Source organism: Lacerta agilis, chromosome 5 (assembly GCF_009819535.1).
Source record: "Lacerta agilis isolate rLacAgi1 chromosome 5, rLacAgi1.pri, whole genome shotgun sequence".
Lineage (NCBI taxonomy): Eukaryota > Metazoa > Chordata > Lepidosauria > Squamata > Lacertidae > Lacerta > Lacerta agilis.
In genome coordinates this window covers 81175264-81200362 of record NC_046316.1, presented here as the reverse complement: position 1 = coordinate 81200362, position 25099 = coordinate 81175264, and the positions used below count along the sequence as shown (strand labels likewise).

At 37.9% G+C, this 25099-nt stretch overlaps 1 protein-coding gene across 2 annotated transcripts in view; it reads right to left on the bottom strand.

The window, feature by feature from the left end:
- Positions 1-25099, bottom strand: part of PRKCI (protein kinase C iota) — a 31394-nt gene that overhangs the window by 5453 nt on the left and 842 nt on the right. Inside the window, exons 2-14 of one of the 2 annotated variants that reach the window (XM_033150636.1) lie at positions 15590-15711; positions 12481-12570; positions 10255-10305; positions 9415-9500; positions 8408-8548; positions 7575-7620; positions 6720-6778; positions 6338-6514; positions 5149-5246; positions 3777-3863; positions 2735-2870; positions 1425-1512; positions 534-659 (exon numbers count right to left, since the gene is read on the bottom strand). In XM_033150636.1, the coding sequence (XP_033006527.1) occupies positions 534-659; positions 1425-1512; positions 2735-2870; positions 3777-3863; positions 5149-5246; positions 6338-6514; positions 6720-6778; positions 7575-7620; positions 8408-8548; positions 9415-9500; positions 10255-10305; positions 12481-12570; positions 15590-15711 (1307 nt within the window). The remainder of the gene's footprint in view (positions 1-533; positions 660-1424; positions 1513-2734; positions 2871-3776; positions 3864-5148; positions 5247-6337; positions 6515-6719; positions 6779-7574; positions 7621-8407; positions 8549-9414; positions 9501-10254; positions 10306-12480; positions 12571-15589; positions 15712-25099) is intronic. The other variant, XM_033150637.1, reaches the window with a different exon arrangement.

Genomic DNA, 25099 nt, shown 5'->3' with positions numbered 1-25099 from the left:
AATGACATATTTCATGAATTTTCTGTTTTAAAATTCTAAAGGTGTGTTTTGGAACTGAGGTACAATGGAAAACTCAATCTGTATAAGAGGTTGAACTAAATTAAATGCTGTTCTTTATGCTAAATAGTAGTATTCTTTTGGACCATGGGATGTTAATTTCACCTCTTTTGTGCTTTAAATACATAGAATAATTTTAAAATACATGTAGGTTTCCTTTTCTGGTACAGGAGCTTGACTGCACACTCCTTTATTTTAAAAGTTAAGATCTAGCCACAGAAGTAAACTTTCAGGTCTCTAAAGGCAATGGAAAAATCAGCCCAATACACTGCTGCCCTTAAGCTAATTTTGCACTATGTCTGTTCAGAAAGCAAAAATCAACAGGAATCAGGCATTCATCAGGAGATAAACTTTGCTTCATTGTACATTTCACCATTTAATTTCAATCATACTTGCTCCTCATTGAAATGCATCATCCATGATCCAAAGAATCAACTGCTTGAACAAACTAAAAATTGGGCTTTAGAATTACTCACCTTGGAAAAGATAGTCTTCTGTATTTTGATCAGGATTATCAGAGCTTCCAACAATATCAAATGGTGATCTGCCTGCCATCATTTCAAACATCAGGACACCTAAAGCCCACCAGTCCACACTAAATCCTGTGATTTAAAACAAGGCAGAACACTACTTTAAAAGGATTTGGTATAATCAGCATGTTTATCTGGCAAAGGCTTTAAAGATGTGGTGGAAAGTAATAGACATAGCAGGAAGAAGAGCAGCGCTTAGACTACACAATCGAGGATTTAAAGGTAAATCTAGGTGGATAAGAAATTCCAGGCTTTCAATGACATCCTTATGATCGCTATGGCCTAGTTCTCCCAAAGAGGTAGTAAGCCAGTTCCCCAAGTGGTTGCCGGTGGGCTCCACAGCTTGGGATGGCACCTCCCATTGGCTCAGGCAGGCAAGATGAAATCTACTGACCAATTCACCTGGCGGGAAGGCAATCCCACTGACCAAACTGGCCTACCTCTTGCTGTGGACAGTCTGGTCTAGCCGAGCTCCATAAGAACCTAGCCTGCTTCATCTTTCCCCTTTTTTCTTGCTTATTCTCTTTTCTCTAAACCTCACTGTACTCCTTCTACTTCCTTGTTTTCTTGCCAGACCTCTTGCCCCTGCATCCTCTGCACAAGGCGGGGAAACATTTAAGAGGGCTGCAGGATGAGCAATGCTGTGAGGGAGCTTGAACATGGTTCCCACATTCTAAGAAATCAAACTGATAAAGCAGAACTGGTCACTGTCAATTTATTTTGCATTTGGATCAAATGCTAGGTTTTAATTGCACAAACATTTTGAGTACAAGAGGGGCTAAGTGCCAGGGGGGAACCGTGGTGGACAGGTTTGGTATTTATATATGTAGTACTTACCATAATCTTCTCCACGCAAGATCTCAGGAGCAATGTAGTTAGGAGTGCCACAGAATGTGCTTGTTGTGTCTCCAGGCCTTAATCCTTCCTTTTAAAATGGAAACAAAGGGGAATGAAAATCATAAGCAAATATTTATTCTGCTTCCCATCATAATAGCAAGTCAGTTGTTTTAACTGCGCAACACCTAATTTAACAGGCAAGAGCAAACATACTAGCTCTTTTTCATAAATGTGCCACACTTTCAGAATAAAACTTTTAATTGATAAGAAATACATTGGAAAACAAAAAGAAACAACTCCTAGCTTGATCACAACTACTTTATAATATGATTGTGGGACATCCGGAAAGTATAAAACAATGCAGCTACTTAAGAACAGGAATCATTCCCAAAATATAACTATAAACAAGACTTTTGCACTCAATGAGAGGTATAAGCTTGCTTTTGCCGGGTAATCTTATTTATATTAGATATAATTTGAGACAAACAAAGAAGTCTCTCTTCTGATCTTTCATATTTGTCAGAATTGAAAATCCCTGTTCACAATAGTATGTCATGGAGAACTGTATAACTCTTGAAGAAGAGTTGTTTCTGGTTCTATATCCAAAGAGTCCGGTGGCATATTCCTGTATTTCACTATACTACACTGAAAAGTTTAAACATTTCTTTGATTTTTCTTGAATCTTCCTGCCACACTTGCCATCCTCTCCTGCCAAACCAGTGTGGAGCGCCACACCCTTTGAGAACCACTGCACTAGAGCAAGATAAAAGTAGTGCTCTTTCTAAAAACTAAAGATGTTCTGGGCTGCTAGCTAAAGTCCATGGAAAATCATTTTACTGAATTAGCAGAAAATCTAGTTAGCAGAATTCCAAACTACTTGAGGCTCCCACTGGTGGTCAGAGGTGGCAGCATTTTTTAACAATCTACTCAAATCCCCCTGAAAATCTGCATTGGAGGACTGTGAGACCACCCCTGAACAGTGTGTGGGAAGTCATGTTTGGGACTGCAGGGGATAGAGGAAAACAGCAATAACTGGAGCTTGTGCGCTTATGGGAGGACAGCATGGCAGCCCAACCTAGTAGCATACACTTACTGCTGCCTCTAAACAACTTGAAAAAATGAGTCAAGAGAAACCATGACACCTGTAGTCCATTGATATTTCTCTTCTCTCCAGTTATCTGGTAATTTGATTGCATCATTGTACGTATTTTAATGAATCCAACCTGATCAAAAGCTACAGCACATTCTAGGGAGGAAAATCGTGTTAGAAAAATCAAGACTTCAAGATGTTTGGAGATTTTGCCTCTTACCTTGCACATGCCATAGTCAGTCAGTTTGATATGTCCCTCAGAATCTAGCAACACATTATCGAGTTTCAAATCCCTATAAATTATTCCTCGTTCATGAAGGTAGTTTAATGCTAAACTGATTTCTGCCGAGTAAAACCTAAAATGAAATTGAAGTGCCTTATTTTATTCGTAAGCTTCCATAGCTAGATCCAACAACACCAGCAGTGTATATCAGACGTTATGAAACTGGGTGTCCCTTCTAAGCTTATTAGTCATCTCAGGCCTCCCTGAAATCTATAAGTTAGTGTTACATCCTCTGGAAGGAGCTATTTCTACCTTTCATCATTAGGCATTCAAGTTTTAGGTCTTTTGAGAAAGCTGGAATATATTAAGTATAATTAGTAGTGACCTGACCCTTCCACCCTTCAATTGAACCCCTGTAATTCCAAGCACTGATGCATATGAACACAACTAGCCTTTTTGTGTCTTCTTTCTGCTGAGTGGAAAAAGGTAAAATGTCTAAAAATCTGTCCCTTGGCAGTTTTAAAAGGCTTTTTGAAGTAGGAGCCAATTATGTCTGCTAGCAGAGATCAAACAGTGGTGCCTGAGAAATTCAAGAACAACAGCTAAGACGAGTGAGAAAATAAATCTAGAAATGGAATTGCTGTGCTGTCAAAGAATGAGCACAGGAGGCAGTAGGTGGTATTTAACTAAGTTCTACTCAGAGTAAACCCATTGAAATGATTATGACTAAGCTAGCTCCATTAATTTCAATAGGTCTCCTTTGAGCAAAACGTAGTGGAATACGATCCAGTGCCACATAAAATGACTGTGGCACCCATTTCAGAGTTCTAGGATACTTAACTTTGCAAATGAAATTAGATTCATTTTGGAGCATCTTTGAAAGAAGAACCACCAAATGCAACTTTTTCATTTCAATAATTAGGCTGACCAAAACAATAATTAAAATTGGGAGGCAGAAGGAGATTTCCACGTAATTAGACACCTTTGGGGTTTTCCTCAACCCATAACAATGTGCAAAAGTCATGATAGGAACACATACCTTGAATGCTCTTCCGGCAATTTCCTTTGGCGCTGCATATGAAACATGAGGTCCCCTCCATTTACGTACTCTATAACAAAAAATAGCCTGGAACACAGAAGTAAATTCTATAATGGCTTGATTCTTATATACTTTTATTATTATGGTTCACTTTGTCATCTACAAAACCTAACAACTGAAGTGCTTTCAGAGCGTTCCCCCTCTCTTTGGTTAGTCCATCTCAAACATGCCTATTTATTCTCCCTTTGCAGGTATTTTCAACATGAACACAGCCCTATACCACCCTTCATCTGCAGATCAATGGGCAGTTTACACTATAAATCTTACAACATACATCTTATAATCTTATTCCTTTACTGATATGCGGTTGGAAGTACAGCTCTGCTGAATGCTTCAGGACTTGTGTTTTGATTTTCCTTGTATTCACTTTTCATCAAACTCTACCCTTCCTCAAAAAGGTTTGCATGAGGTTATATTCTCTAGTGCTTTACCATGGTAAGTAAACAGGCATGTATATTGAAGTATGTGGCACAGCAGCACCTAGGCCACTATGAGAAAATGATTCAAGGCTAGGTTATCACCTTCCTGCTTCTTTTCCTATTTTACAACCTTGCACTACCAACTGTTTTAATAAATATATCACACCATGTGTGCCTCCTGTATGCAGCTTTGTTTTAAAGAGATTTGATCAACTAAAGCAGGCACCCCCAAACTCGGCTCTCCAGTTGTTTTGGGACTACAACTCCCATCATCCCTAGCTAACAGGACCAGTGGTCAGGGATGGTGGGAACTGTAGTCCCAAAACAGCTGGAGGGCCAAGTTTGGGGGTGCCAGAACTGAGGTATTATATTCACTTCACCACTCCTCAAAGTATTTTCCTATGCTTAAAGCAATTTATTATAGTAAACCATTTTACTTAGGTTTTGAACACTCAATGAAAAAGCAAACAATAGTTTTGGCACATTCTGGCTTTTCTCCTTATCTGTACTTTGTTCAAACTTTAACGCAGACTATGATCTCTCTGCATACCTAGTTCCCATCTTCCACCTTCAATAACTTATAGTTCTCCTAATCCCAATTAGAAACCAGCTCTTCTGCATGCTGTTTTTACATTTCATTCTACTATCCTTTATTCTACAGATGGCTTCATTGTTCAACAACTCTCTTTTGAAAATCATTTTTGCAGCTCAAGATTTCCTTACAGCCATCTTCTCTGATCATAAGGAACCTGTCGTTCAAGTCTTTTTTGATGAAACTGCATAAGTGTTAGCGCTGTATGTTGCTAATTATATCTTAGTGTTGGGGGGAAATAATGGCTTATTATAAAAAGGATGAAGTGAAAGAACCTGCAAAAATCATATTACACAATTACCTGCTTTCTGTCTGGAAACAAGAGTGAAGACCAACAAGAAAAGGATGATTTGAAGCCTGCTCAAAGACATGTTTCTCTGTCTGAACCCAATCAATATCCTATTATAAAAATACACAGAACAGTTGCTTTTGTAATACTTTCGGCTAATATTAATTAACTTGCAACAGATAAGCAGAAATATGATTTCCGGCTCTTGTAGGCAAACAATGATAAGATTCTTAATTATCCTGAAAAAAGTCATACCCATTTCTAAAGCTGAAAGTCTGCTCCCATATTCAGCAATTTGTAGGAAGCTGAAAGTCTGCTCCCATATTCAGCAATTTGTAGGAAGCAACTGAATTTTGTTTCCAAAATTATACAACAATGCAATTTCACAACAGGCCTAAACACCCCGTGGTCTTTAAGTTGCTTATGATGATAGCTTCCTATACAATCAATGTCTTTAAGCACAAAGTTATTTGAGGTTTGCCAATACAGATGTGTATTAAAATGCAAGCCCAGTCTGAGAAATAGTTTAAGAAAACTATCATGTCACAATGCAGAGACTAACCTTGAGTACCCAAGATTGTCTTTATACATAAACAGGAAGGGCTCCTCCTGAAAGGAGATTTGGTCCAACATTTCCCTATCTTTTAAATTGCTAACAGAGTTTTAACTAGTGGAAAAGATGATTAACTTGTTAAGAACCAAACTCAGAAGTGCCACTCTGAATACAACCAAAGTTGATCACAAATTACAGGGGAGTTATCTGACATCTATATGGTAAAGGTAAAGGGACCCCTGACCATTAGGTCCAGTCGTGTCTGACTCTGGGGTTGTGGCGCTCATCTCGCATTACTGGCTGAGGGAGCCGGCGTACAGCTTTTGGGTCATGTGGCCAGCATGACAAAGCAGCTTTCTGGCGAACCAGAGCAGCGCACGGAAACACCGTTTACCTTCTCTCCAGAGCGGTACCTATTTATCTACTTGCACTTTGACGTGCTTTCAAACTGCTAGGTGGGCAGGAGCTGGGACCGAGCAACGGGAGCTCACCCCATCGTGGGGATTCAAACCGCCAATCTTCTGATCAGCAAGCCCTAGGCACAGTGGTTTAACCCACAGCGCCACCCGCATCCCTGCCATCTAATATACCACCATTCATATAAAACAGAATTTAAAGAACAGTTCATTTAATAGAAATACTACTCACCTCATCATCATTTACTAGTTCCTTTTTCACAACTTTCATTGCATAAATGCGCTCAGTCTTCTTTAACCGAACCAGGAGTACTTTCGCATAACTTCCTCTCCCTATAACTCGAAGTAGATCAAAATCTTGGAGACCCAGACTGGAAGATACTTTACCACTTTCTCTAATACTTCTTGCCTATGGGTAGATGGAAACATTTAAATAGAATTGCCCTGGGTAATACTGTCAGATCTTTAAGAGCTTTCCTGACACTAACAACTCTATTAACAATAGGCTAATTGAGCTGCATATGTTGTGTTGGAAGTAACAGGTAAGTTTCTTAGTATTCCAGAAATGCACAGATAACTTAATAAAAACCCAAGACATAAAACAATTAGAATACCTCCTTTTCTTCACCAACATGGTCCAAACTTTCATGACTTGAAGGATGATAAGGAATCACTAAAAGTAAAAATGTAAAGATAATATCAAAATTACAGGCAAATGCAATTCCTTTCTGCAAGTGATTGGAAATTCCTCTTTGCTTTTATGCATCTAAGATGGTGAATTGGCGAAGTCTGCTAGAATGTCCTACAAATTAATTAATTTTGCTGCATTATCCCAAACATGGCCATATTACGAAGTCATCTTCTGTACATCCACAGGGAACCATACAGTAAATTAAAGGTGAAGGTAAAGGGTCCCCTGACCATTAGGTCCAGTTGTGGACGACTCTGGGGTTGTGGCGCTCATCTCGCTTTACTGAGGGAGCCTGCGTACAGCTTCCGGGTCATGTGGCCAGCATGACTAAGCCGCTTCTAGCGAACCAGAGAAGCGCACGGAAACACCAATTACCTTCCCGCCAGAGCAGTACCTATTTATCTACTTGCACTTTGATGTGCTTTCAAACACACTTTTAAAGATGGTTTTATATAAAGATCACAAATAAATGATTCATTTAAAGTCAGTCAATAATATACGTTCTTGCTTCTTGCTCACAGTAGATGTAAAAAATAGAAGATTGTATTCAACACTGCCATTCTGCTCATGCAGCATACTTTTGCTTGCACGATGGAACTTCCTCTCCCTTGGAACTTAAAAATCTGTTCCAGGAAAGTCCTGCTGTATAAGTGCAACACCACATGCACAGTGTTGGATAAAACCCAGAAATTATTATGCAAATGAAAAGCACTAATTCTTTTTTGGGGGGTGTCACATTTGGTCCTTTCAATATAATTACAGAAAGCACTGTTCTTACCTGGTTCCCTGTTATCAAGATGCACTGATGAAGGATCCATAGACTCCTACAAAATGTCCAAGAACAAGATTACAACTTTTCTGTTTTCTACAAGGAGCTATGTTATTGTCTCAAATTGCAAAACTGGCAGTCTAAAGTTAAGATTTCTATCCTATGCTCATGTACTTGGGAGTAAATCCCACTAAACAGAGTAGGGAATTCTTCAAGATAATTAATGCACAGACCAGACTATATAAATCTTTGATCAGAAGCCACAAGGTCTGGTGCAAAATTTAAGGGCCTCACAATTTTTGTGTTTCATTCAATCATTATTATCATTATTATTATTATTATTAGTAGTAGTAGTAGTAGTAGTAGGGTCCCAGGCCTGATTACAACAATAGAACCCAATATTAAAAACAGTTTAAAACAACTTACAATCACAAAAATGAGGTGGGTTCTCAAAATATACACCTCAAGTTCAAAATCTAGGATCGTTTAGTTACTAAAATCAAGCAGGATGAAGTGCCCATATTGGTATCTAAATTCACCTTCACAGAACAGTAAAGCAAACCAGCTGTGTTATATTTTAGTGAGGCAACATCAGACATCAAAACCAGAATCAAATAAGTGAAAGTCGAGTGTGCCATTCAGCTTTTGTGCTCTTCCAGTTGTTCCATCTGTACATATTTATCAGCTTGCCAAACAGAAACCCCCCCCCCCCCCATCACCTACCCCAGCACGCTGGTCTGGATGTTCACGAAGAGTCGGACATGACTGAACGACTGAACAACAACAATACTTGTGTATTTACATGCACATTGGAGAAAGTTATCATTATTAAAATCACTTACTTGTGGTAATGCGTTTCGGCCACATTCTATGCTGACCAGTTTGTGACATTTTTTGTGAACGAGGAGTTTACAATTGATGCATTTATAGCCCTGGCGTCCCAGTCCCCATATCCTGTCAGTGCAGATGGCACAATGAGCTCTCTGAAAAACAAACAGGCAAATTACCATTAACTAACAGTATCTAGATATTAATTCTCAAACTACGACTCATGCAATAGGGTATCTACTCATAAAAAACCACACTGAAAAATCTGATATCTGTTGCTCTGAAGCTATGGTTAAAGTAAATAGCTCACAAGTGCACTTTTTGTGTTGTTTCTGGATTTCTCAGGGTAAAATTGCCCCCCCCCCAACATACATTTAAAATGCTCGGTTTTGTTAATTTGGTTTTTTTTTAAAAAAAGACCTTTCCCCCTCTCCATTTATTCACTAGCTTTTTGACTATATACACATTTTTATAACGAAATTAAAAGACGCCTGCTCCTTGGGAGGAAAGCAATGACAAACCTAGACAGCATCTTAAAAAGCAGAGACATCACCTTACCGACAAAGGTCCGTATAGTTAAAGCTGTGGTTTTCTCAGTAGTAATGTATGGAAGTGAGAGCTGGACCATAAAGAAGACTGATTGCTTCTTGAATTATGGTACTGGAGGAGACTCTTGAGAGTCCCATGGACTGCAAAAAGATCAAACCTATCCATTCTTAAAATTTAAAGGACGTAGCACATTTTTAAAGCAGCACATTTAGTTGAAAACCACAAACTGCTCCGAAATAACTAGTCCTACAGAAGAAGTGCTATTATATGGAAAACTAAATAAACTCTGATTGGACTTGCAGCTGACAAAGTAAATTTGATCTTTTAAGGCCTATTTCCTAATTATCAGTACTTATATATAAAGGCATTTAGTATCTCAGAAGGAAAAAGTCCATTTCGAAAAGGTGATATTTATTAGGAGAGGTTAACTACAAATGAAAGAGCAGTCTCAGTAAAGTCTATTAAAACCTACCCTGTTGAATCGCTTGGCTTGGAAAGTGTGACCATTTGCACAATAGAGCTTTCGCCATCGCCGTGCACCTCGACGATAAATAGACTCTAAGGGGAGAAATTTGAAACAATCAGACAAAAACTCCAGAGAAGGCTGCTTGCTTTGTCCCTAGCTATCAAACTGAGACCAGTTTCAAGAATTATGTAAGTCAAGCATACGTACTGGTAAATAAATTACCCAAATATTTAACAATTACTTTGTATTTATAAAGGTTTTTACTCTTGTGTATCACATAATCTCAGTAAGCCTTAAAACTGGCCTTGAAGGTTGGCTAGCATTTTTATCCCCATGTTATGGATCTTGGGTGTAAGCATAATTGTATGATAGTTACCAGCTTGCCTATCACCATCAGTAACATCACAGATAAAGTGAGATTTAAACTGGAGTTTCTTGGGTCACAGTTTGATTAACCACCATACTGTACTTGCCAGTCAGTCATAAAATTGAAAGTTATGTATATTTTTAATTTAGGTAAAATTTAGGGAGGCTCGTCTGAAGCCTTCATTACGTATTTTTAGGAGGAAGGTGAAAGAAGTTCTTAATACCCAGGCCTTTGGGTCATTAACATTCTATGGCCTTTTAAATGTGTTTGTAGAATGGGGTTATTTGTTTTTTAAAATGTATTTTCTGTTCTCATTTTGATTTTTTTTTGCTGTGAACCACCTTGAGATCTTTGGATGAAGGGTGGTATATTTATATTTAATAAATATAAACAAACAACTCACTCCAAAACAAAAACACAACAAGGACTCAGATTTTAAAAATATGATAGAACTGCATATTTCAAATAATTATACTTACTATCTTCCCCTGGACAGGGCATTCCAGGCCTTTCTGGTACACAAGGAAACACTGGGGGAGGGGGGGAAATCAGTAATACTGCATTAGCTATTATTTTAATGATATGTGAAAAGATAAAATATGCATCAGAAAACAGTGCCAAATTGCTTGGTTGCATTAGCAGTGGCCCTAAGTTACAAAGGAGAGAATTGAGCATTCAGTGTCATCTAGGACACATGCAGGCCACATATACAAAGTCACATTTCAAAAGCCATCTCCAAATGTGTTTCTAAAGGAATCATTTCAGTCAATAATGGATCGCATAAGTGCCTCAGAAAGGTAAATAGCATTCATATAAAAATAAAAAAGTTATCCATGGCATTTGTATTTCTCCCACTCAACTTCCTACTAGCAAGAAGTGTAAAATCTGTAACAATAGAAATACCGGTAGTCACGAAGACAACAGTTGTTTCAAGTACAGTCATACCTCGGGTTGCAATCACTGCGGGTTGTGCATTTTCAGGTTACGGACGTGCCGAACCCGGAAGTACCAGAATGGGTTACTTCCGCATTTGGGAGCTTTGCACAGAAGCACCAAATTGCGTCACGCGCATGCTCAGACGCAGCACTGCGGGTTGTGAACGTGCCTCCCACACAGATCACGTTCGCAACCCGAGCGTCCCCTGTATACCAGAACTTTACTGGTAACAAGCATTTTATCTGAGCACCTTTACAGAAAATTAATCTGAACCACTGTTCCATAATTCACATTTGAACAAGTATCTACTCTACAATAAAAATATGTTTTGCGCATCAGGATTTTAGTGTTTGGATCATAGTATAAGTTAACTGAAGAAAGTTTAGAAAAGAAAATTTTATATTCTCACTTCCCTGTTACACCCCCCTCCAAAGTTTCTCTAGGATGTCACTGAAGGGGAATTTAAAGGGGTGTGTGTGTGAAGGATGATCAAAAGTGGGTAGACAAATTTTGGTACACTTTCTAATCTACCAGCAGCCCCCTGTGCCCATGCAGCACTGGCCAGGAGGGTCCCTTAATCCTCCAGGGAACCTTTCCAAGGGATGAGGGCAGCTGGAGGGGAGAGAAGATGGGAAGCTGCCCTTCTGTGACCTTCCTTAAGTTAACTCCTCTCAGAATCCAAGGCTATGGTTTCAGATTACAAAAGGTACTTTTCAGATAACTATTTGGAGGGATTAATAATGCCAAGTGGGCACATATTCTGTAAGTAAACACAATTAAGGGTGTGCATCCCAATTCTATGAGCCACTAGCATGAAGTAGTAGCATTTACAGAATGCAGAATTATTATGTCCATGCAAAGAACAACTATTTTTCATATCCTAATGCTATCACCAGATTAGTCCCAGCACAGGAGATGTTTAGGGGGCTGTGTCACCAGTGCTTCATTCCACTCTTGTGCAGCACTGTTAATACAAAGAAAGCTACTGGTATGCTGCTCCAATGGGACAGTGAGATTATAGAATCGCTTGTCATTTTGCTCTGCATCCAATGGATGATCGGGGCTGGTTTGAATTCTTACACTAAGGAATATGCATCCTTCCTGTTGGACATAGGATTGTACCGCTATACTTTAAACTACGTGGTACCTCGGGTTACTTACAAACACTTTGGGTTACAAACTCCACTAACCCGGAAGTAGTACCTCGGGTTGAGACCTTTCCCCCAGGATGAGAACGGAAATTGCGCAGCAGCGGTGCAGCAGCAGGCCCCATTAGCGAAAGCACGCCTCAGGTTAAGTACGGTTTCAGTTTAAGAACGGACCTCCAGAACAAATTAAGTTCATAACCCGAGGTACCACTGTAGTTGAAAAGAATTAGCATTAAACAAAAAACGAATGAGGAAAGCCTGCGTTTTCTGCACTCCTCAAACCAGGAGTGGATGTGCCAAAGTGATGTCTAGTATAGTTAAAAATATTTTTGTTTATTCCCTCCCCAGAAAACCTTTTGCATGGTAATAAGGCAGGTGGACAAATATGGTATGTAAAACAAATATCCCTAAACAAGTGTAACTTGTTCCTTCAGTCTTTGCACACAAGTTAAAAAAACAAAACAAAGCTGATGAACATTTAAATATTAAAATAGAGGTCATACATGCAGGAAAAAGAAAGAATATGTTCCTTCCTTCCTCTCTGTCCCTCTTTCTCTCATGCATGCATGCACGCATGCACGCACGCACACATACACACACACACAGACAACAGTATTATACCATGTATTAGGAGTTCTGAATCTTTGTTTAATTCATACAACCGAAAAGCTTCTTCCAATTCCAGCTGAGAAGAAACGGTACATGGATCCCCTAGAAAGAAATGAATTCATTCAATGAATACAACTCAACTTGAGCCAAGCTGCTCCTTAACATATTCCCACAACCAAGGATAATATTTTCTTTAGAGTTCTTGATTATGTCAGCTCAGATTTCAGAAAGACTACCTAATTGCTTTCCAACCTAAAGAAGGAAAATTATGAATTGTTTATTTTTAAAATATTTTGACTTAAGCCTAGCAAACAAAATCTGTCATTACACCCCCACATTCACTGGATAAACTAAATATGTGCCAATTTACCTCTAAAAGTATGTTTCTTACTGCATTAGCATATCAGATTCACAATTCACAATTCACAATATTTTCTATGATAGAGTGAGTCTTAAAAAGAATGTAGTTCTCGAGAAACACTTTCCTCCTCCCCACTCCCATCCTTTGAGATTTACAGGTGTGGATTTAACCTATTTTATATGCCAATAAAAGAAGCCATAAACAAAATTTGCAAGGCTTACATTCATGGAGGATATGAGCTTCAAATGGTTACTCGTTATGATGGCTGTATACTACCTCCAATATCAGAGGCAGCATGCCTCTTGAGGAACAGGAGAAAACTGTTGTGCTTATGCCCTGTCTGCAGACTTCCCATGGGCATCTGGTTGGCCACCAGGAAAAACAGGATGCTGGACTAGATGGGCCATGAGCCTGATCCAGCAGGGCTTTCTTTGTGTTCAAGGCTGACTAAAGTTATTCTCACAGCTACACAAAGAATAACTACTTTTTTTCAGAGCCATTTCACACATTATGATTTTTACATGCAAAAATTTAATGACTGTAACAAACAATTTTGCAGACATTTATGCATGTTGAGGGATGCGGGTGGCACTGTGGGTTAAACTATAGAGTCTAGGGCTTGCCGATCAGAAGATTGGCGGTTCGAATCCCCGCGATGGGGTGAGCTCCCGTTGTTCAGTCCCAGCTCCTGCCAACCTAGCAGTTCAAAAGTACATCAAAGTGCAAGTAGATAAATAGGTACCGCTCTGGCAGGAAGGTAAACAGCGTTTTTGTGCACTGCTCTAGTTCTCCAGAAGCGGCTTAGTCATGCTGGCCACATGACCCGGAAGCTGTATGCCAGCTCCCTTGGCCAGTAAAGCGAGATGAGCGCCACAACCCCAGTCGTCTGCAACTGGACCTAATGGTCAGGGGTCCCTTTACCTTTACCTTTGCATGCTGAAGAGCTGTGATTTATCACAACGTTTTGTTGAAAATAGCAGCAAACTCAGATTTACAGATACATAATATGGTAAAATGGTTCTCTTGAGATGTAATGGCTCTCTTTTATCAAAACTTCACAATTTCTGTAAAAAATATCTTTTTCACCATCCTACATACCATTTGTATACTTAGGAATTCATCCTAAGTCATTTGAGATACAACTGGCACCCAAAGCTAAAGGACAAGATCTCTTCCTTTATACTGTGCTCAAAACTGATTAAACAAGGCCATCTAGGACAGACACTGAATATTGCACAGAAATGAATTGTAGCAATTAAAGAAGAAAGTTTTCATTCAGGGAAACTAAGAGAACAAACCTGTTTTTTTCCAGTCAAGCAAAGAAACAATTGTGGTACAAGTTTAGCAAAACAAAGAACAAAAAAAGAAAAGAAATATGGGCAGGTGTTCTTAAGTATGCCTGAGGATATTTAGTGCTTACCAGAATTAATGTTTACTTTGTATAACAATGATTCTAGGTGTGCCAAGGTTAAAAAGTTGCCTGCTCCACCTCACCAGCTCAACAAAATCCTTACTTTCAGAATGAAGGAAACAGGAAGAACAGACAAATGAAGATGAAATTGTGCTCTTACACTCCAGTATGAACACATCATCAATGACTCACAACCTACAAAACCATTACATTAAGTGTAACACATCAGGTATGCAGACTCATGGGTGTGTTTATTGTTCAACCCTACAATCTTAGTTTTGTTACAAAACTTAGGACTCTAGCTCTCATGAGTGCAAAGAAGTGGGAAAATATGGAAGCAATGGCTGCAATCCAGTTTGGTGTCTAGGTCACTTTCACTAGTGTCTTGCTATTAACACTGAACAAATGCAAATAAAGAAACTCAACAATAGTATACTTTCAATTCACATAATTTTCTACTGAACTAGGAACTCTGAACTGAGATTAAATACCAGGAAGTTTACATTGCAAGTCATTTGGGAAAATAAGGAACTTGTTCTGCAGCTTTCCAATCCTGTAATTTAATTTGCATCTGTTTTCCCTGGCACACTATCTCTATACTACCCCCCCCCCAAAAAAAAACTTACCAGTAACTGTGGCACATTTCCACAGCAGCCTGAGCTAATGATTTTATTGTAACTTGCTGACCAGCACACAGGGAAGCTTTTTCCCTCTGCAGGCAATAGCTAAAAAGTTTGCTATTTTAGAATAAGTGACCTATAACCAAGGAAGGCATTTCTTGAAAATGCATTTACATAAGACACAATCAAAACACATGACAGAAATAGCAAAAATCAATACCAAAGCTTAGGAAAGGAATATGATCTTTCTTGGTTCATATTACATATAATTTGGTGACAATGAACTAGATTAGCATATGGAATTTACTGCCCTTAAGAACAGAGAATCTTAAAACTTCTCACTTTATACTAAGATGTCTTGAGTTCTCCTTCTCTATGTTTACAGTTGGAATTCTCTGAAAATTGACATGCCTACATCTGACACATGAAAGAGTTCAAATAGACTGCTATGGTCTTTCTTTCTTTGCTGGCAAATAGAGGCTACAGATGAAATGAAATGCTTTCTACTTTGGTCCTGGGAAGTAAAGCTGGGATATTAGGTAAAAGCAGTGCTTTTTCCTAAAAAAAATGTTTAGGGGTACTGTCGTTTTCCAAATCATATTGAAATACTGCCCCTTAATGAGGCCAAACTTAGATTCACAAAATGTTTTAGGGATATCCCCCCAGAAAGAACCACTGGGTAGAAGATACTAGTATTTTATGAAGTAGTTCCACTTCGTATCATCTTACCTTCTTCATCAATCCACTTCATGGTAAAAAGCTGTTCATTATCAAAGGCGCACATGTCCCGAACTTCGTTGCACAATCCCTCATAGGAGATGGAAGGTTCAAAGTAGGTTATCATAATGTCACTGGAAAGAGTCCAAACAAATAGTCTATTAATTTCAAAACTAAGGAACTATTTATATTGCATCAACTTTATTTGCTTCCATCTGTCAATGCATAAGCATTCGTTTTCCTGTATGTTTGAGTCTTGAATGCATTATTTTAATGTCAATCCTGCTATCTAAGCCAGGCCTGGTGCAAAAGTTCAGTTTCTAAGCAACACACCGGCACATGACTGAAAAGGAACTTCAGTTTTATATACATGTACCAACCTCAAATGTTAAGGTGCTCATGATTTCTACAATAATGATTCTACCACAGAAATAGTTAGCAGCCTAACCAGACTATCATTTTCTCTTAACTAATTTGAGGCTTGGCATCAGTCAGATTTTAGAAAGTAATACTAGGTATTTAATGAGACTATAGAAAAGTATTTCCCATAAAATGTGGATACTTAGCGACTGTTTGTAAGAGACCCATACAAATTATACATGTTATGATATTTTTCTCATGCTCTAAGTACCGGTACCCTACATTTCAAGTCTGATGAAACAAATTAATGGCTACACAATTCATACTTGAGATGCAGAATGTAATCACAGAAGCATCCAAAATAGCAAATTTTGCAGTAATGGGTGACTTCAACTACCCTAACGAAGAGTGGATTCATATGTGTTCCAGTCATTGTTGAGAGATGCAAATGTTGACAGATGTAAGTGTTGCTGAACCAACTGGGAGATGTGACCAGTGTGTTATATTAAATATACATGTAAATGGCCAATTGGCAAGAAAATCCCACACAGTGACATTTTAAAGTCAACTTTAAACATGGGATGGATCCTATCTCCTCTGTTCTAGGCTCTGAAAGATATGGCTTTCTGATGACTTGCAAGAATCACATTATAAAACACTTGTAACAAATGTGAAGAATATTGCAAAATATGTCCTTGGAAGTGTTTTGTGTGTGTTGGCAGTGTGCTGCTAAAAGAGGGACAATGAACTGTGGAGACAACAATAGCAGTCTTGTTGGGTGTATAACACGGTTGGTCTTGCTAGGATTTGGAATAAATGAGCAGATTTGGCAGTAGGATAGCTATGGCATAAATTGGGCAGAGCTTAATTTCTAACCCAATTTTATTGAAGTGGTTTACTAATTAGGGTGGACAAACTTTACAAAATCTGGTAGCCTCTATATTTATTCCTAAACATAGCCCTTATTGCAAATAGTTTTTAACTTTTAAAAAGGGGCTTTAAAATCTTTTTATTATTACAATTATCTCTCACCTTTCCTTCAGTGAGCTCCTTCTTCATTTTGTCTTCACAACAACCTTGAGACTTAGGTTAAGCCAACTTACTCATGTATCAAACTATGGTCTGTTATCTCTGAGCCAAGTCTGGCTACACAACAATAGGTTTGTGTTGCATTAAAATATATATCAGATTATTTTAAGTGACACCTAATATAACAAATAAAGTTACAGTAAATTTTAAAACCTAGCTTTATTTTTTAAAAAACAGCAAAATGTATCTATAGTTTAAAAAAAAAGTTAATCCAGATGACTTTCCCAAATCATGCCACATTTAGCATATTTTTATTTCACCTTACTAAAAAGTACTACTATGGCTGCATAGCACTATAAGTACAGAGCATTACACAATTGTTAAATCATTACAAAATGGTCATTTTTAATGCAGAGATACAGCCAGCATAAACCAAGAACTGAATTATTTTTAAGCAGGATTCTACAGTGGTGAAGACTGTACTCTAGCCAACTGTTCAACAACTAGCTCATGTTGAGTGAAAGTCAATCACTTGGTGAACTTGTTCATTAATTTGACTATTCCACAGTAATAATTAGCAACAATTTGTAATTGCATTCAGCTAGAATAACAGTATCAGCTTTAGCCCAGTTTAATAGGAATGAGTTATTTGCCATTGCTTTCTCTCCACAGATTGAAACCAAGCCATATACATAATACACAGGTCACCACAGTTTAAGACATCACAGTCAAAAGACTATGATTCCACGTGAATGATGGTAAACACTCCTGCTGAGCCAAGAAACACACCAGACTCTGCCTTGTTGAGATGTCTGAATGCAGGCTTGATGTTTTCCCCCTAACAAACCATGAGCATGGTTTCAGATGTCACAACAAGTGGGACTCTGGTTGTTTCTCAGTGGTGAAGGTGAAGAAGAAGAAGAAGAAGAAGAAGAAGAAGAAGAGCAGAGTGAGAACTTTTGAGCAGCATACACAAGCATGCTGGTTTAATGTGACATACAAACTGGGCTATTGTGATGTGCTAAAATAGCATGCAGTTAGCCATACCGTAATAGTAGATTAGAAAGGAGCATTTTTGTGTAGCAACAATGTACAAAGGTCAAATAAAAAACTTGTCAAAATTGGATGCATGTAGCATCTTGCAAAGCACACATTATCTGCTAAACCAGGTGCTGAGGAGAGCTGTACAACCTTTTTCTTTGAAGTTTCTCAATGGAATGCTCAACATATATTTGACAAGCATGTTATAAGTATAATTGGTGATAGCCAGACTCTGAATCCAGTGAAATCCATGGACGTCTGTATTTAAGTGCATTGAGCTCAATAGGTCTACACAGATTATGACTAACACTAGTTATCATCCAAAGTATTTAATATTGTAAGACTTAAGGTTTAATCCCAATCATTATAGGCCAACCATCTCTGGGGGAAAGATGGCATCTTTTGTTGTAACTAATTCCACATAACGTAATTCCAGTTTGTTAACCTATTTATGCAAAGATCATGAACCAACACCCTATGTGACTCATTTTTGCTCCAGATGTACTAATCTGCCATAAACTGCATTTATAGTCTCAGGTGGAAGTTAATAGAATATCTGAAGGAAAGTTTCCCATGTATTAGTGACCTTAGTTACAAAACATCTTAAGTTTTCAATTTGCAAATGATGACATTATGCTACTCTTGCCTGATGTTTTAAGATCAACAGCATTACCGGTGACTATCCAACACACAAAACAGATGTCTGAACAGTTTTTAAACAAAGTTTAGACTGATCTCACTCTAGAGACCAACAAAATTGTAAATCACCAAATATATGTGTTTCAGACTAAAAATCTTAGACTTTTATATTCAGTGTGCATAGTTTCTAAACTTCCTTCCAGTTAATAATTTCAGGTGAAGATAGAATCATAGAATCACAGAATTATAGAGTTGGAAGGTACCATTAGGGTCATCTAGTCCAAGCAGGAAACATTTGCCCAAAGTGTTGCTTAAACCCATGATCCTGAGATTAAGAGTGTCGCGCTCTACCAACTGAGCTATTATCCAGCTCTGCCATTTTTCAAAAGCTGAGCCTTCAGAATACGGCATGTTATAAACAGAAATAAATAATTTTACAGTGACCACCACTTGTAAGCATTTCTCTATATTAGGAAGGTCTTGTCTAGCATATTACATTAAAAGTGTAGCTCTAACCATATGTACTAGAAATCCTATTGAAATCAAATGAGTTTATCTCTAGGTAAGTAGGGACAACAGAGGATGAGATGGTTGGACAGTGTTCTCAAAGCTACTAACATGAGTTTGGCCAAACTGCGAGAGGCAGTGAAGGATAGGCGTGCCTGGCGTGCTCTGGTCCATGGGGTCACGAAGAGTCGGACACGACTGAACAACAACAACAACAACAAGTAGGGTTAAAATTGCAGGCTGAGCTTAGTGGGCAATGGTGAGATCATTTTCACAATAAGAGTCCCTCCTTAGAAAGCCTTTGCCTTTTTTTGTTTGCTCTTCTTGACTTGACATGTTTGTTTGTTTGCTTACTTAACCTTCCAATTGTTTTAGAATAAAATGTTTTGACTCTATGGTTAACTAGAAATAAAAACTTTAATAAAATTTCTTTCAAGCCCCTTTTGCTATGAATGAGGCAAATGCAAGTGATCTTAGTTCTCTAATTCTCTAAGAAGTAACTAAGTATTATTAAAACATTGAAGTTCGGTGGTGATTGTGTGATGTGGTCAAGAAGTCCTTTCCTCTATCTTGTCTGTCAGATAAGGCATACAGTTCTAAGAAAGCTATCTGGGAAAGCCTACTGTGAATACAGAGGTTTATAGTTACCTTAGTGAGAGCCCTAAAAACAGATCCCTACTTAAACTATGATTACAAGTACAGGTAGGTAGCTGTGTTGGTCTGCCATAGTCAAAACAAAATAAAAAAATAAAAAAATTCATTCCAGTAGCACCTTAGAGACCAACTAAGTTTGTACTTGGTATGAGCTTTCATGTGCATGCACACTTCTTCAGATACAAGGACAGCAACAGGCTAGGTTTTAGAGCTGAAAGGTTAGTTCAGTAAAGTTCTAATAAAGCTATTTTTTTATCATAAAGTTCTAATAAAGCTATTTTTTATCATCAACAAAAGCAGTACCATAAATTTTAGAGGTCACTGGACTTATTTAAAATATTTATACAGGAATATATCCAATATTAGTTTTACTCATAAAAGATCTTTGTCAGTCATTGGGTAAAACCCATACACACTGCCTTGCAACCTACCGGTATCATCTCAAGGAAGCTAGAGACAGGAGCACATTCCACAAATATTTACTTCAGTTACCATAAACTGTATGTTCAGAGACAGAAGAAGGAATGCACATGAACCTTCTTTTAACTGATTAATTTTCATGAATAAAATCTAAACAACTTCCATAACATAATTAATTGTTATCCCAGTCTGTATCAGTATTGTATTTGAAAGTGATTCAAAAATGAAATGAATGAATGAATAACTTATATGCAATTAGAAAAGATAAGAATGTTTTTATTTTACCACAATAAACTTCTTACCTAAAAAACAAAATATTGAGTATTGTCTTTCATTTCAATAAATTTTGTAATTCTTAAGTACTCAAAAAAAAAAGATTCCAATTAACTTTGAAATAGCTCTGCTTCTGTCTTCTTTATTTCGTTACAAATAATTTGCTATAATGTGTTAATTTGTCTATAATGCCCAAATTCCCTATCTTAATAAGCCAGTGTTTTATCAATGGGAAAAAATGAGAATTTGAACTGACCAGCACCACAAAAAATAGCTGCAGTAACATTTTAAGACACCACTTATTTGCACACTCAAGGAACTGGCCCCTCCATATAACGTTGGATCAAACATAATTTCCTAACAGAATTTTATATTAACCATGAATTTCATTTTCTCCCAATACTAGTTGACCATTCCCACCATAAGTGGTAGTGATCTCCATTTTTTAAAAAACCAAGTAGAAGTATAGTTTCTGTCTACCTTATTTATCAATGCTAGAGTTAAGAACCACCTTGTTGTAGTTTTATACCACTTGTTCCTCATCATCAACATCCAGAGATGTAAGACAATGAAGCTGAGCCACATCAATGGCCAGCTGATGAGAATAACAAACATATGGATACGATCTTGTTCAGTTGAGTATGCAGATCTGACTCTTAAAGATTTATTTATTTAAATTATATACTGCCCTTCATCTGAGGATCGCAGGGTGGCTTACAGGAAAAAACACAAAAATACTAGTCCTTTAAAGCAGAAAGCTAGCAAACCACACACAAATTAAGCAGTAGAATGGCCATTACTGTCAATATTTCCTCTGAGACCCTAGCCTTAAGGAAAACAGCACAATTGGAAGACAACAAGGGGAGTGGCAGAAAAACAAAGTGGTCATCCTCCAATAATTAGCTAAACGGCTGCTCTTCAGACCATTTTACGAACCAGATTAAATATGCTGTTGATTATAAAAGTTCATGGTAGGACATTCTTTTGATGATCTGTAATGTGGCAAAGATGCCTACTCTTCTGGAGAAAGCTTAAAACCATGGTTCCAGGTGACCTCTAAATACTAGGCACAATAGAAATCAAGGTGAGAAATTAATGTAAATGTTTCTATTTAAATGCAGTGAATAGCAACAGAATCATTTAGCTACTCAAATTCTTTCCCTTGTTTTCCCCATTTCAGTGTCACTTGCCTTCATTCGTCCCATGTTTTGCCATATATAATCACTGGACATGGATTTATTGCTTAGCCTTAGGTTAATAATGCAGAACAAAAATGATCACACTGTTGAGAGTTCTGAGCTTTGTCTTTATTTGAATTCCACAGACCTACTAAGCAGCTGGATTTTAATAGTTATCCAAAGTATCCAAGTGTAGGGAATAGAAGCATTAAACAAAATCTTAGAGAAAGCCCATTTAACGACTAAACCTAGTTGACCAGGAACCTGTATCAGGATACACAGAACCAGCTGTGTGATGAAACCTGACGCTGCCAGGAAACGTTCACTGAATAAAACTTAATCCAGTTACCACTGTCTGAAAAAATGTTGTGATTATTTTTCTCAAAACAGCAGCAGAAAGCAGACATTAGTGTTCCATGACACATCCATTTTTCTTCAAAACTGTGAACAGGCAAAACATAGTTTTGTGATCCACAGTATCTAGTTTTTTTAAAAAAATAACAGGGTGTCCCCACTTGTAAAGCAGGGCTGTTATTGTTTATTCAATCTAAACACAAGTATTTTAAAAAAAACCAGAGTGGCGTCATCATAGAATACACATTACTGGACTCTCACAATGAGAAATGCCCTTTCTAAGACTGTACCTGCTATAAGCTGTTTTGAGTACCTGTCAGGAAAAAATATGGGATATAAATAAATATGATGATGATGAGGATGATGATGAGGATGCACAACAAAAACAAATAATTGATGCTTCTCCCTCATTTGCCAATTTAATCAATTAATATTGAATGCATTTAATACAGGGCAGGTACTGGAGTAAAAAGATGCCCATGAACACAATGACAGCAAAAAGGGGGAAATCATTCACTACAAAAACACAATTTAGGGCAGGTACTGAAATTGTATTGGCGTATGTATTTAAGAAGGAAAAAAGTGTTTCATCAGTCTATATAATTAGTTAGTAGAACTCACTAGCACAGATATTTTATTTAAGTATTTATACTCTACCCATGCCACTTTAAGAAAAATGAAAAAAAAACCCATACAGGGTGGCTTACAGCATATTAAAAAATAACCAAAAGGCCTCCAAGTCTTGTACTAGACATTTGTGTACTTTGGTTTCACAGAATATATAACTGAACATCACATGGGCTCTACCAATAGCAATTAGTAAATGGATTTGATGAACACAATGAAAGTGAATTTACTGAAACCCATGAGCCCAAACATATACTGTGCTCAGAAAAAGATCCCTCTAATCATCATAATCTGTAAATCAGAAACAGAGGGTGCTTTACTGCAGAACTTGCATGTGGCCAAAGACAGTTTTGGACTGCTTACGTGGCAAGAGAAAGTATAGCTGGCCCTATAATATGAAAGTAGGAGTAATACAAAGGGTTCAAAGTTGGAAGGGTCTGTTTCAGTCTTCACCTAGTCCCCTTTAGATGTTGCTGGCCAACTATCAGGGATGATAATCCAACATCATCTTAGAAGGCATCAGGTTGGGTAAAGCTGGTCTACTTGATCAGCTTCTGAAAACCCTGACAAGACTAAAATCCTCTTGACAACAATCTCATGTGAGATCTAGCCAGCAAATCATCTTAACTCCTTGCGTCACAATAACTGATAATTCTTGAATGTTTGACTTAATACTCAGAAGTATCTCAATTCTCAAACATTCCTGCATTGCAGGGAGTTGGACTAGATGACCCTTGGGATCTCTTCCAACTCTACAATTCTATAATGCTAAAGTGGGATAGCAACTTCTCTTTAACCAACCACAGATCCCCAAACTCTGGTGTATGCCCACCTTTGTTACACAGCTGTGAGAACAGTGGCTAAAAATTGAAAGTGAAATCAATACTAGAATCCTTTCCACCTAACCACAATGTTCATAAATACTCCATGTTATTATAAATATACAAAAATTGTCCATATTCAAAAAAAGCAAATTCCTCCTTTTCTATCTTTAGTTCTAGATGCCAGGGAGAAGGAAACAAACCAAAACAGGGAAGAATGCTTCCACAGCTTCATGCATGCTGCAATCATGTTCTCCAAGTACTCTGTAGTTACACACCACCCACAGAACTAAATCTTTGTCCAACAACTCAATTCTGTGGTCTTTCTTACACTCCTACTTACATTATTTTACTGAACCAGTACCTCTACTATTGGCACTGCAAGATATACTAACAGAAATCTAGCAAAGAAAATCTTAAAAATTCAATTTCAAGAACCAGCTCCTATTCAGTTCTATATTAATTTTGAGACAGCATTCTCTAGCAAAAGAACTAACTTACTGAAGCTCATCCAGCTTTAAAATATACCTTAAGCTTTATATGCATTTTGTATTGTTGAATTTTAATTGTGTTCTTGTTGAACTGTGAAAGTGGTCTGCTATTATATGCCCTGGAAATGATGTAATCTGCATTGCAACCATGGGGTGAAGAACAGGACAGATTTTTTTTCTTAAAAAACCGAAAACCTATGAATTTCCCTCACACACATTTCCAAGATATGCATCACTTACCTGCAATATATTTTACTGCAGACGACAGAGAAAAAGAAAACAAAAATTGGGGGGGGGGGGCTGTATAATGCACTGCCACATCTATCAAGAAAAATCCAAACAGTCCACATTCAGCTAGTACCGGTATGAAGCATAGAGAACCACAATTTACTGCACCATGCATACTACTGTACTGGTAATTCAGTTTATACATTCTAGCGTCAATCCATATTCCTACATTTGCTAAATGCCCCTTATTTTCTGTATTGCCCCTCTATTTCAAAAGATGGCAGAGATTCCATCCACTTCCTTAACACTTTCATGAAGCCCTACACTCCCACAGCTTCAGTGCTTCATTTTTGGAATTCTGATCTCTGCATGCTTCTCTCACCCTATGAGCAATCCTCCTACTCATGGTTTCCCCTCCCCCATAACAATACAGCACTCTCTTGTATCTCACAGATGCATCCTGAGCAGTTAACATGAGACATATCACCTTACTGTAGAATCATAATTTGCTCACTGTGCTAGGTGTAATAAATCTTACTTTTCCCAACATTCTTCCCCCAATAATTAAACCCAGACTGCCCGTCCCATAATAACTGTCGCAACAATTTCCATGCCCAGATAATGTGCTGCCATCCAACCTCTCATGGCTACCCAGCAGATAGAAGTCAAAAGCATACAAACCCCCTCACATTGGCAGCAACCTGAATCTCATTCCATACACTTGAAATTTACACCACTGGCCATTTCCCATTCCTACAGGCTCTCTTCCCAGGTATCTTAATCCCTGACTCCCCCACCTTGTGAAAAATTTGCCTACCATGTGTGTAGCCCATTTCTTCCCTATCCCCAACACCAGACAAGTACAACTCCGTAATCTCTGCACTTCATGAAAATACAAGA